The sequence below is a fragment of the Diorhabda sublineata genome, chromosome 3 (genome assembly GCF_026230105.1).
Source record: "Diorhabda sublineata isolate icDioSubl1.1 chromosome 3, icDioSubl1.1, whole genome shotgun sequence".
Classification (NCBI taxonomy): domain Eukaryota; kingdom Metazoa; phylum Arthropoda; class Insecta; order Coleoptera; family Chrysomelidae; genus Diorhabda; species Diorhabda sublineata.
In genome coordinates this window covers 17,444,726-17,459,639 of record NC_079476.1, presented here as the reverse complement: position 1 = coordinate 17,459,639, position 14,914 = coordinate 17,444,726, and the positions used below count along the sequence as shown (strand labels likewise).

General features: G+C 31.1%; 1 protein-coding gene across 1 annotated transcript; it reads left to right on the top strand.

Annotated features, from left to right (window-relative positions):
- Window positions 1-34: 34 nt before the first annotated feature.
- Window positions 35-12,052, top strand: LOC130441684 (xylosyl- and glucuronyltransferase LARGE1-like; the record flags this gene model as incomplete). Its single annotated transcript, XM_056775467.1, has 11 exons — window positions 35-167; window positions 1,350-1,616; window positions 2,524-2,741; window positions 4,103-4,173; window positions 4,226-4,472; window positions 4,532-4,859; window positions 6,952-7,076; window positions 7,131-7,283; window positions 7,447-7,626; window positions 8,883-9,106; window positions 10,328-12,052. Coding segments are annotated over 11 exons (2,133 nt in total), but the record flags the coding sequence as incomplete, so codon positions are not given.
- Between the last annotated feature and the right edge of the window lie 2,862 nt (window positions 12,053-14,914).

Sequence of the window (14,914 nt, the reverse complement as noted above, 5' to 3'; positions counted from 1 at the left end):
AAGATTCTCCATAAGGAATTGATAAAAGTGACAAATTTACCTTTTAAAAATTCGACTAAAACGCCAAAATGCCTTTTTTTGTAAATTTGCGAGACAATGGTTGATCCTACTTATATTAACAACTGCTGTGCTTATTTTTGTGAACGTTTTCCCTAGCCTATATACACGTAAGTTAATTTTTTTGAATGCAAAGTTTTTGTGAATAAGAACTAAATAAAACTAATATTTTAGAGATATCTAGATCCTAAAATAAGCATTATTTTTATTAGTGAAATTTTTTATTTTTTTGTTTTTATTTCTTAATTATTAAAATTATTAGGCATTGTTTAATTGTAATTTATGGTTAATCTTATTTTCATATTTTTTGACACATTTTACTTTTAAGTAATCTCGATAGACTCCAAAAACATCTACTGGCTGCGTTTAATCTCATCTGTATTTCTTATTTCTATTTTATTGTTGCTGTTCATAGTAAATCCTAGGTACTTAAATTCTTCAGTAATTTTAAAGCTGTATCCCATAACATCCAGCATTTAATGATTGGGCTTTACAACTCTTCCCACCTTCATATATTCAGTTTTATCTTCATTTACCTCCAATCCTACTTTTCGTGCTTCTTCTAAGAATACTTGTGCAATTATTTTCAGGTCATTCTTAGCTTAAATATTTATTTTCCCTTCAATATTTGCTCCTCTTACCTTCAGTTGCTTTCAAACTTTTTTCTATAGCAGGGGGACCACCCATCTCCTTGTCTTACTCCTGGGGTAATATCGCAGGTTTCTGTGTATTCTTTTTCTAGTCTGACTTTTCCTCTCTGAGAACAACCCATACTTTTGATCTTATTAGGCTATCATAAGCCTTCCTAAAGTCAATAAATAGTATGTGTAAGTCTCTATCATATTCCCAGTGTGTTGAGGCCAGCTCTTTCATAATAAATATTTGGTCAGTAGTTGATTTCCCGTTCAGAAATCCTGCTTGGTACTCACAGATTATTTTATCTCCATATTTTCTTAATCTATTTAATATAACTTTGGACAACATTTTATAAGTACAGTTCAGTTTTTTACATATTGCAAATAATTCAAAAAGAATAATTGAAGATTTAATTTCTTTCAAAACAGTCCACTTTGTGTACTTATACACATAATTTTGTATGAAATCTATTTTCTATGGCGACCTACACGAAATACTTAAATTTTTATTTGCACAGGCTATTAATGTACTAATGCAAAATGCAAAACTTTCTCTGTTAGTTGACATTCTGTATTTCTTGTAGGTTGTTGAAAAAGTGTAGTGTACAACACAAGTATCATCTTGTCTTGCATATATTATTCCATATTTTATTTTAGCACAACGAAATGTTTCTATAAAAAAAGATAAACAACTAGTAGATACATTTAAGGATGCAAATATTAAGAGAACAACAAAAGACGATCCCTGTGAAACCATTCACATTGGAGTCGTTTGTTCGGGGTTCAATTCAAACCTAATGTTCCATACCTTACTTAAATCTATTTATTTTCATAGAGTCAATCCGCTACATTTCCATATTATTTCCAATAAAATTTCAGAAAAGATATTGAAAAAGCTGTTCGAAAGCTGGAATGTCGTACAAGGTAATCTGACATATTAAACTTTGAAATATTGCAAATAGTTGATTGTATTCCAATAAACTGTCTAAAATTTTTCAATATGGCGTCTGAGGACAAACAGATTTATAAAATGCATTATGTTTTGTGATTCTCGTTAATTTTTTTTATTACATTTACATTCTCTCTGATAGCCAGCGGCCTTGAAGGTCCTGAAGGCTATAGAGTACAAGTCCAAGCTAGTAACAAAGTCCTTAAGGACTAGCTAACAGTAAAAAAATAACCTTAATGTGGTTACCAGGCTATCAGAGTGTACCAGCCATTGAGGTAGCAGACATCCAAGCTCAAAAAGGAGCTACTACTTTATATTTTGGATCAGAGCCCTGCTGTGGCCTCATAAGAGGTTACATCAACAATAAATTGAACAAATTGCTGAAGGATCAGATGGAGTCTTGTTGAAGAAAGACTCCAGGCTTAAAACTATCTAAAAGATTCATATTCCTTAGTCTTCAGCCAGGTCACCTTAAGATGATAGGCATGGCAGAGCACGATAACTGCAGATTCTTCCTTAGAGATAGCAGAACAATTATGTTTTTCCCATTTGACAAAAGACTTTGGTATCTCGAAGGATTAGTACTAAAATCTTGTGAAATGGGACTAAAAACTTCAGAACAAAAGCCTTCTGTGGGAGGACAACAATAAGATGTAGTTATCTTTTTAGATATAGTTGCTGGAAAGTAAAAACTAATGAATAAGAAAATTATGCAGTGTATTTGTAAATTCTCACTATTTAGAATTCTAGTTAGAACTATTTTGGTTACTATCATTTCAAGTATTGATCAAATTTTTTTTCTTATCGTTTTACAATGTCGAAATGTGTTAGAAAAATAACATTTCCGATATAATATAATTTTTTTTTTTAATAATATTTTAGTAAATACAACATTCTATGATCTGAATAATTACACACCAGAACTAAGATGGATTCCTAATACCCATTATTCAGGTATTCACGGTTTAATGAAATTAATGTTTCCGAAAATAATTCCTCTAGAAATAACCGACCGGATTTTGGTATTGGATACAGATATGACCGTAGTTGGTGACATATACGAACTTTGGGCAATGTTTAAAAAGTTCAATAAAAAACAGGTAAGTTTTTTAATCATTTATTTTATTTATATATTTTTTTAATAATTTATAGTTGAATTATTTTACAATAATAAAATGTGGGTGTACAGTCGATCAAATCGATCTTTATCTTGACGTTACCAACAGTATCTGGCTGTTTATTGTATATAATGTCACTATGGAGGATTTTTATGTAAAATTTCCGATCATACCCCGTATTTTTATACAAAATATTAAATTTGTATATGACTGTGAGTATTAGATAAAAGTTTAAAGGGCTCAATGGAAAATCAGTAACTAACCTCGCCTTGAAGATACCTGAATTTCACTGGCTACGGCAACTTTAAGTACCAAGAAATAGGCTGAAATTTTGAAACAACGGTTTCCCATAAACGCCTTTCTTTCCGGACTTAGAACCGAGTGACTTTTGGATCGTCCAGAAAATAAAAAAGGTACTGCAAGGGAAACGTTTTGATACAATTTTTGACATTGTATAATAGTACAGTACGTTGAAGTTGATTTTAATTTCATGTTGCGTTTAGTATCATCCATTTCGACTTGTCAGTTTGTTATTATAACGGCTTTAGGGAGATCAAAATGTCTTTGAAATGTCACATTACCGCACAAAATATTAAATTTATCTATGACTGTAAACTTGAGATAAAAATTCAAAGGCCTTAATAGAAAACCAGTAGCTAATCTCGCCTTAAAGAGACTTGTCAATTAAAATCGAATATCAAGGTCATGGTCATTTATTTTTTTCGATTATAAGGTCATAGTGAGATTCAAGAAGACACCTAAACTTTAAAACTGAGTACCAGAAGAGGTACAAAGAAAAAGGCCTAAATATATAGCCATATACATTTTTCTTACCAGTTTTAGAACCCAGTGACCTTTAGATCCAATCAGAATTGAATAGAGACAGATAAATAGTGGTATACTGATGCTATTTCTCTCTCTATTAGCAATTCTTGCCCAATTTAACAAGCTCTCATACTTCGTTATTTCTATATTCAATATCAATGTTCTATATAGAATATATTGATTCGGAACCATGTGCGCATAGAAAAATGTACACTTGTAACCAGTTTTTTTAAAATGTTATCGATTAAAGATCTAAAGATTAAAATTTAATATTGTCATGTTCATCTTGGTTATTTAAACAGTATTTGATCACAAAACTGTATGCGAATTTATTCACACAATATTCCATCAAATTATCTACTGAGTCATGGCTGCTAGACTTTATATATTAAAACCACCTTCTGGAACCTTCGAATTCTTAAAATCTCTAGATTGTGGTAAATAAACAAAGATCAAAATGAGAACAAGACCCGCTTCACGGTCTATATCAGGTTGGTGACAATATTTTATCATTTTAGGCGATAGGAATGGTTGAAAATCAAAGCGATTACTACTTGGGGTTGAACGTTTGGCCAGCTATCGGTAGAGGGTATCATTAACCACCATTTCTATAATTATTTATTAAAAATATGAATTTTTAGTTACAATTCTGGTGTGATAATGTTCAATATCTACTTATTGAAAAAATTAAATTGGCCGAAATTGTGGTCGGATCTAGCGAAAAGAGACGCTCTTATATACGGTTCGACTCGTTTAGCGGACCAGGATATAATCAACGCAGTTGTCAAAGAACACCCCGAAATAGTATACGAAGTGCCTTGCGTGTGGAATACTCAATTGAGCGATAGAACTTTGAGCGAAAGTTGTTATAAGAATAACAAAGTGAAGGTACTTTCATTATTATTTATTATTTTTAATAATAATAAAACGTTAATATGTATTTTCAGATAGTTCACTGGAACTCCCCGAAGAAATATAACGTGGAAAATAAAGACGGGGAATATTTCAAGAGCGTGGCTATTGGATTTCAAGAACACAACGGGAATTTGTTGAGGAAGAAGTTGTATGGCTGCAATAACCAACCAGTTACGGTGGCACGGAATGATTCAGATGATGTGTGTTCGGAATTTCGTAATTTAGCTAAAATCCATTGGAGGACGCTACTTTTTATTAGGGAATATAAGCACGTTGTTATCGAAAATGATGTTACTTTCGTTGCCCAATTATCCTACGATAGATTACAGACGATTGAAGAATTGGTGAAAGCTTGGTCTGGTAAGTATTTCCACAATATCATGATCTAAAAATGTTCTATCATATGAATTATAAAACTCCAAGTTAGCCCGGTCCTGTATTATGTTTATATTAGTTTCTATGGAAAGATATAAACAAAGAGCAGGACCGCACTGGCTCAGACGCTTCGAACACAATATTCGTTTTTTTTTTTATAAAATACGCAAAAGATTTTAAATTTCTAAGGTTATCACTGTTTTTAAATATTTTTTTTCTATGCGAAAAAATATCTCAATTAATATGTTATCAAAAAAAGATATGTTTATTAATGCATGCTATAAATGTTCCAGTAGCTCCGGTCATGTTCTTTCTATATGTTACCTTCAATGAAATAATGTAAACGAAGAACAGGGCCGCACTGACTCGGGCTCGTCATGCAAAAATTTGTTTATTAAATTCAATTATATATTTTCATAAAATTGACCAAAGATTTTAAATTTTTATGTGTATAAACTGTTCCTGTTTTTTTTCGTATTCAGAAATATCTCAATTATCATGTAAACCAAAAATAATCTGTTAAATCGAGATTTTCAAATATATCAACTAAATTTTCTTTTATATTCAAGAAACAGAAATTATTTTTTTCATCGATACGAGATATAAAGTTCCGGTTCTGCTCTTTACTTATGTTTCCCGGAAAACTTATCAACAGAAGGATGTAAACAAAGAACAGGGCCGCACTGACTCACACGCTTCGTACACAATATTCATTTATAAAATAAAATTATTTTTTTTTAAATTGCCAAAAGTTTTTGAATTATCAAGTATATAAACTGTCCTTAATTTTTCTCAATATATTTTAATTTTTAAGAATTTATTAATTATTATTTAAACAAAAATCGATTTCTTCACCCAAATAAGTTTTAAAAGTTCGGTCCTGCGTTTTATTTATGTTGCCTGGGAAATTTAGCAATGGAAATATGTAAATAAAGAGCAGGACCGCACTTCGATACTTCGTATAACAATATTCATTTATGACAAAAAATTATATATTTTTCTACAATATTCAAGAGTTTTGAAATGTTTAAGTATATAAACCATTCTTTTTGGTATTTTGTGGGCATTTTAAAAACTTACTTTTATTTAATTGTTATAATATTTATTCTTTTAATTAATCAATGACTAGAACATACATTTATATATTAAAATTTTGTATAGGCAAATTTTTAGCACAGTTCCGGCCTGTACTAAAATTTTATTTGACATATATAAATATTTTATTTAATACATGAACGTTAAAAATAATCTGCATTCACTTTTTGTTGTCAATTCTAAAATTTATTCATAATTTTAAGCAGGAGAAGCAATGTAGAAATTAAAATATCATCATAAACGTTATACGAGCCGCTTCGAATCTGTTCTTTGTTTATATACTAACCCGTTCGGCGACATAAACAAAGAGCAGGATCGTACTGGCTTGCACCACACGATACGTATATGGAAATTATGGAATAGAAATTAATACTTTCTGCTATTTTCAACAGATTTTTAATTTTTATCTGCTTAAAATGATGCAAAACATTATCCTTTTTATTCAAAATCTTATTCAACTTATATAAATGAATGTATTACTTAACGTACGAATGTCATAGATAATTGCATCTACTTACAGACTTTTTATTGTCAATTTTAAAATTTATTTACTATTTTATGCAATCGAAGCAATTTACAATTTAAAATATCATAATAACCGTCATACGAGCCACTCTGGATCTGCTCTTTGTTTATATAACTTGCCAGGCGGATTTTCAGCTCAATTAAGGTCTCTATCAAAATCTTATTTCACATATAATGATATATTATTTACATGAATATTGAAAATGAATTGTACATCACTAAATTTTTGTTCCCACTCATTCAAATTCATTTTATAAACAAAAAGTAAGTAACACTTTCATTTTCGCGTGAAAGTCCGATCGAGCCGGTGCGGTCCTACACTTTGTTTACGTTACCGTTCGGCGTTGTAAACAAAGAGCAGGGTCGGGTTGACTCTCATGATACATATACTGGAATTATAGACAATTTATTGTTTTTGTTTTATTATGAAGTGATTTTTCATTTTTATCTTCTCTAGGACCGATAAGTTTAACTTTATACGTATCCGATCCCGAATTAATGAAAAGCATTGAATTCATAACATCATCGGAAATTTTGAAAAACAGATGGGACGTTGCGTATCACGCAGTTTTTAAAGATGGAGTGAGTCAATTGTACCCGTATATTAAAATCGATGTAATAAATATTTCATTTCAGGATTTTTATCCTATAAATATATTGAGAAATATCGGTTTGAAGAACGTACAAACACCATTCGTATTTTTGGCTGATATAGATTTCCTTCCATCGAAAGATTTATATGAATCGTTAATAAAACACATTAAAATATTCGGATCTTTAAAAAAGAAGGTGAATATATACCATTTCGTTTCATGTATTCCAATTATTCGTTGAAATTTTACTTTTATTTTTTTTTTAAATACAAGAGTAGTCCAAAATGTTGTACTACTTTTAGTCCATTATTTGTTATTACACAGATATCTTGTAGTTTAGATTTTTTTATATGTTTTAGGCACTAATAGTACCAGCATTCGAAATACAAAAATACGTCAACCAAATACCAAGCGATAAAAATCAACTGTTGGTTGGTCTGAAGGAAAAATCAATTATACCTTTTTTGACAAATATTTGGACTCCAGGTCATACTCCTACAATGTATAATATTTGGAAAAATAGTAGCAAACCTTATAATGTAAGCAATAACCTCACTTTTCCATAAAATTACTAAAATTTCATCAGATTCATCCACAATTTATTTAAATTATTTTTACCAGTAGCTCAAACCGAAGATTGGGGGGGGGGGGTTCTCTATCTTTATAAGATGTTCATTGACAGGTGACAGGTAGTCTGATATGACAAATGACCCAAAGAGTTCTCTAAAATCCCAAGAAACTACTAAAATTCTATTTGGAATCATCTACATTTCTTCTTACTTGGCTAACTGTCAATAGCTGCTCAAAATGAAGATTAGGGGGCTTACTGTTTTTATAGGACGTTCAAGAATGGTTTCAAAGTAGTTATCTCTGACAAATGGCATATTCAATTCGAGCTATATATCTTGGGTTCCTAAAAACTATCACAACTCTATCGGAACCACTCAAATCTATTCTTATTTAGTTCAATGTCGGCAGTTGCTCAAGTAGAAGATTGGGGGGCTCCCTATCTTTAGAGGACGTTCATTGACAGGTAGGCTAAAATTCCTTCTCTAAAATCCCAAGAAGCTACCAAAATTCTATCTAGAATTATCTACAACTCTTCTTATTTGGGTTACTGTCACTAGTTGCTCAAACTGAAGATTGGGGAGCTTATTATGTTTATAGGGAGTTCAAGGATGGCTTCAAAGTATTTCTGGAACCGTTAGTGATATACATACTGTTACACTATCACTACATCAACACTCAAAATTACACAATCGCCGTTTCGATAACCAAATTATCGTCAGTAGATAAGCAAAGTGGTTATTGGTGGGGTGTCCGCCATCTTGTATATCAACGACAACGGAAGTGATTTGTTGTTTATGATTGTATCTGTGTGCTGTGATATCTCACCTTTCATGTGTCATCTGTCTTTTCAGACATTTGTCAACTGTCGTGTATGCTGTGTTGTCTATGATCCTTCATATCCGTTATTTTGAATGTTTTTGTCCTATGATGTCTATGATCATATCCGTTATCCATCGTATATGATGTGATTTCTATGAACCACACATCATGTTTCATCTGTTTTTTCCGCCATCTGTCAACTGTCGCATGATCGCATCTGTCTTGTGTGCTGTCCTTCCTGTCATATGTCAAATGTGTGTCTGTTAATTGTCCTGTGATGTCAGAGAACGGTAAGGAAGGATAATTATAACTAATATAAGATAATATAAGATGATAACTTGGTTTACGAAACGCGTTATTTGTAATGTGTTTAGTATGAATAACAGAAAATAAATTTTTTTGTAAGGTAAAATGGGAAGTCGATTACGAACCTTACATAGTAGTTAGAAGCGATGTGGTGGAATACGACGAGAAGTTTATAGGCTTTGGTTGGAACAAAGTTTCGCATATAATGGAATTAGAAGCACAAAATTATGCGTTTGTTGTATTACCAGATGTATTTATTATCCATAAACCTCATACTCCTAGTTACGATTTAGGAAGATTTAGAACGTCTTCGGTATACAGGCTGTAAGTAAAATAAATGTTTTCTCAACAGTAAACTGTAAATATTTGAGATTAGTTTTCGACGGTCGTGGCACTTGAATGGTTCCGAATTAATAAATTCCTCTTTAATATCACAATTTTTAGAGAAAATGGTCTAAAATCAAAATTTATATGTTTATAATTCATGTTTATTAAACTAGATATTATCTATGTCGAATTTGTATCAAGGAATCACCATTAATTTTCTCCAGGAAATTTTTATGAGTGAAGTTATAATTTGCCTGTAGAAATTTTGGGCGTTGATGTAATTGTAGTAAATGATGTGAACTACATAAAAACTAGTCTTATTTGGGTTTCTGTCACTAGTTGCTCAAGTAGAAGATTAGAAGTTCCTCTATTTCTATAGAATGTTTTTTCAAGCATCAGGTAGCCTAATACGACAGTAACCTCCAAGCTATATCTAGTTTTCCACAGAACTACTATAATTCTATCAAATCCAGTCGCAACCATCCTTCCATTATTTTCTTTAGATTTAAATTATAACACCCAGTATATATTATTGTGTTACTAAAATAATCATGAAGTATGCTAATAATAAATCTAAATCTTGGTAATATTCATAGTACCATTATATCAATTCGAAACTACTGTCTGGTTCTTTTCGGAAATTACCCGGCTCGAAGGACCAGATAATGTTATTTTACGATGTTATAATGGTAGTAAACACTATGTTTGATTTAGTTCTTCATGGATTCTTGCCACTATGTCAATAATCTACATACAACCAGTGATATCATCGAAATCGAAAAATAGAAATGATTATGTAAAAACAATGTCTTGTTACGTCGGAAACATTTCAGATCAACTATATAGATATTAATATTCATACCTCCATTATACTGATACAAAACTATTCTTCCCGCTCCTTCGAGCTGATCTGATTTATATCTGGCTCGAAGGACCAGAAAAAGTAATGTGTGATTATGTAATTGTAGTAAACATTGTTTATGATCTATTGCTTCATGAATTCTTGTCATCAGGTCAATAATGAGCCTTATTTACATGAAACCAGATATATAATTGAAAACTTATGTAGAATATAGATATGATTATAGAAAAAGAATGTCTTGTTTCTTTCTTAAGCTGCAAACTTTTCAAACAAATCTCGTATCTGTTCAACGTTAGTACTACTAGGGAAATATTTTCGTTACCAATATGATACAATATTTTTTTTTCTTATTTTAGGTGTCTTCGACTTTTAAAAGAAGAGTTTATACAAAGGTTAAACAAAGAATATAATAGAAATTTTCCATATATCAACACTTCTGCTATCCTACCGGAAATTAGAAGAAGGAAGAGACATAGCATGTCATTAGATATCCCTTCGACTACTATAGAAACCAACACCGATTATCCAAACGCGACAGAATAATCAATTTCATGAATATTTTTCACATCTCAAGTATAAAAAGTACTTGTTGTTTTTGAGTAAAACAATATTTTTTAATCGGTAATAGGGTTGGAAACAGCTTGAAATACAAAAAGATTCTAACCTATAATAGAAGGTTTGTTGAAACCTTGAATCATCAAAGATATATTGCCAAATAATTATTATATACCATTATTTTACATATATATATATATATATATATATATATACAAAGATATTATACCAGTAGCTTCGGGTTTGTGATAATCAATAATTTATTAAATTTTATTTTTATGGGGTAGTTTAGACGTTTTATATATTTTTCGATACATTAATATCAAAAAATAGACGTATATAATCAGAGGGTTTTATAATAATAAAAATGTATAAGTGTTATGAACAATATTTTCTCTATTACCATACTAAAAATCCTCAAAAACTCAATACACAAAATTTTATCATTCTATAGGGACATAACATATAAAGTCTCGTATTTTAGTATAAATAACCGATTAGAATTATAATCCAGGCGATTTAGAACAAACCGTATTGCTTATGTGAAACATATGAGACTTTCTATTAAGGTAGCAAAAAAATAAGTGAAAAGTCGAGTGTTTTTAAAAAAATCTATTGATACCGAATTAATTCAAGTTAAAAAGCATCCGAAAAATATTGTTCTTATAAAAATATGATATTCATTTCAGTAGATGCATTCTTGTTTCTGGAGGACAGCAACTGAGAGGAAGACCGCGCCTTCGCTGGTTGGACGACGTTGAGGCGGACCTGATCCAGCTAGGAGTTCGACGTTAGAGGCACCATGCTCCAGGATAAAAATGATGAGGTCGATTGTTAAAGAAGAAGATGCATTCTTGGAAGTTATTTTTATTACAAAAGTATCTTTCAACTGTTTGTTACCTAATATATTCTCCTTTAGTTCATCAGGAGTATATTTACCCACAATAGACACATTAACAAGCCAAGGATTGATTCCATAGCGTGAAAAATTTGTAGAGATTAATGCTTTATTGCTCTAAAGTGTTTAAATACGGTTTCATCATTTAGTTCATATTATTTTCTAGTAGCGCCTCGTTAACAGCTACCTCCTTTCAAATTCATAAAATTTTTAACTCTGTAAATTCCGTAGGAAACTACACAAAATGATGTTTTTTTGTTTACCTTGCCTGGAACAAAAAAGGAATTATACTGATAACGATCAGTTTTCCTGGACTATTATATAAAAAAATGACTCTTGTTGAACTCATTTCGCATCAAACTGTTTCTTGGTCGATCAAAGGGGTTTTTGGGGATTTTTGATCGTTCCAATATCTATGTAAACATGAAGTTTAACCGTATCATAGCAAACTACACAGAATGATGATTTTTTGTTTACCTTGCCTGAACTTTTATTTATATGGAACAAAAATGGAATTATTCTGATGAAAAAAACCGAAAACAGAGTCCATAAGTCCATTTTAATCGAAAAAAAAAAAAAAAATTAAAATAAAACTATTTACAGTATTATTTTTTTATTGTGTGGTAATCTACAGAAAAGGAGAATTATTTTTTCAAAATCACATAATTCAAATGTCCTTCATTTTGTTCTTGTTTTGACATGTCTTAATATTTTTTTACCGTCCATCATTTGACCGCGGATGTCTCCTCTTCGAGATATCACTTTGTTGGGGAAAATTTGAAGGACATGGCGGTGTTAGAGCGTTATACTATCCTGTTGAGACCAGGACGGGTTGTTGAAGCTTGTTAAATTCTGCAACTATGGTGTAAAAAAGTCCTCGATCATTCCATATACCAATCAGCAGCACCAAGCCGATCTACAACGTCTTCATAAACGCAGAAAAGATGCCGGTTGTGTTAAAAAACCAAGAGGGTGCCAGAAGACAACGTTAACTCAGCTGGAGAAGAAAAACCTGTATCAATGCGATCCTACACCAAGGATTGATGTTGAAATAATACGTCGAAAACTTAGTGATGAAAACGAAAGGACGATTGTGAGGAAACATCAGAAGACGATACAAGCAGAAATTGCATAGAAAGTGAGAGTCATCAACTATAAACCACTTACATCAAAAGTTCTTTATAACTTCAGTCTCTAAAGATGATACATTTAAAGAGGTAATGTCATATTCCCGATGAAATTTAGGTTGAGAAGATATATCTGTACAATTATGATGAAAAAATGTAGAGATAAATTGAATTTTATGATATTTGCTACAAAAAAATTCGAAAATATAAATTTTTCTTGATCTGCCAATGACGATTTGAAAAAAGTATGGGTACCAAAGTGATTCTTGTATGGTAGTAGACAAGAATATTATATTATCTTGTTGATACCACTTATATATTATAGTTAGTAATATTTATTCTACATATTAGTGTATAACATACGAGGCGTGTTCAGAAAATAACGAATTTTTTTCAATTTTACAGCTCCAGAGAATCTGATTGTAAATTTTTTATTATGTTGGTGAAAGTGCTCCTGAAATATATTCGTTAATCTCCTCAATTTTTGAAATTAATAAAATAATTTCTATTTAAAGTTTGTGTAAAAAATAAAATTTAGCAAAATTGGAGTCCATAATGAGTGAAATGGGGATTTGATAGTGGTATTAGTGTTTCTAAACGTGTTATTCGACTTATTTCACTGACCCTTAGTAATATTCATGCTTAACACACTGTTTACTACCATTATATCAGAAACGGAATCATACTTTCTGGTCCTCCGAGTCTTGTAGGTGAATATTCGGCTCCAAGTAGCAGATAATGTAATTTTGAGTGTTTATGTAATGGTAGTAAATGGTATAGTGCTTCATGAATGTTCACTCTGGCTATTTAGTGAATTTATTGTCAAAAACTATCCTGTAATGTTATACTCATTATGGTATTAGATTTATTTCTAGTAGTATTTATGATATTTATACTGAACTTACTGTTGAATATTATTACACCAACAGTAATTACTTTTTCTGGTCATTTTCATGGTGAATATCCGGCTCGAAGGACCAGATAATGTAATTTTGTCTCCATATTCATCAGATAAGACTCCTTGTGACTTTTATCTATTTGCAAAAATATAAAAACCCTTAAAGAATTGTCGCTTTACTAGTATGGATGATATAAAAAAATTATTCATTGAAAGAGATTGAGGTTATCTTAAATGAGGAGTATGGGGTTTGGAAAAAGCGCATATGCAGGTATATAAATTAAAGTCACCGATTACCTGAATATTTTTTCAAAACTTTTTCGTTTTTTCCCAACACGCTTCGTATACTTTGTTTTCAAAAGATATTATCGATTTATTCGAGTTGGAAAATATAATCTTTTTTTTTATTAATTAGATGAATTTTTCTATCAAATCCTATTTTTGCTTTTAGTCACCACCGAAACTTGAAAAAAAAATGACTTGTCTATAAACCAATAGATTTCTATTCTATTTGGATCGAAAAATTTCATTTTTATATTGTTTTCCCCTGTCATTTTCCAACAACCGCACATTTTGATGATATTCAAAAATTTCTCGAATATATTCCTTTTTTCTTTTATTTTCTTGAGTCCAAGACATTTTTGAAAGTCTCGAGATAATAAAATGAGCCACGAGTTTTCGAACGTTCTATTTCGTCCCAATTAATAAAACAAGACACGAGATGAGCTCGAGATTAAAACGCTTCGTTTTTCGGATTGACCGATATGTAAAACGAGTTATTGAACATTCTAGCTCGTCCCGAATGAATAAAATAGACCACTAGACGAGTTCGAGATTAAAACGCTTTGTTTTTTGATTTATCGAGATGAAAAACTAGTTTTTGAACGTCCTATTTCATCTAGAGTCAAAAAAACAGTCCACGCGACGAGCTCGTGATTGCAACGTCTCGTTTTTGTGATTTATAGAGATGCAAAAAAGTTTTTGAACATCCTATCTCGTCTCGAATTAATAAAACAGGCCACGACCCTAGCTTTTTTATTCATACATATGTAAAACGAGTTGTTGAATGTCCTATGTCGTTCCGAATTAATGAAACAGGCCACGAGACGAGCTCGAAATTGAAACATCTGGTTTTTCTGATTTATAGAGATGTAAAGAGGCCATGACACTAGCTCGAAATCAAAACATCTCCTTTTTTATATTTATACATATGTAAAACGAGTTGTTGAACGTTTTATCTCGTCTCCATTCAACAAAACGGGCCACAAAACGAATTCGAGATTACGAAGTCTCGTTTTTTGTATTTATATATATGTAGTTTAAACCCTCTATCTCGTCTCAAGTCCAAAAACAGACCATGGTATGAGCTTAAAACGAGATGAATAAGAGTTTTTGAACGTCAATTAATAAGATAAGTCACGGGACGAGCTCCAGCTAAAACGCTACGTTTTTCTGATGTAAAACG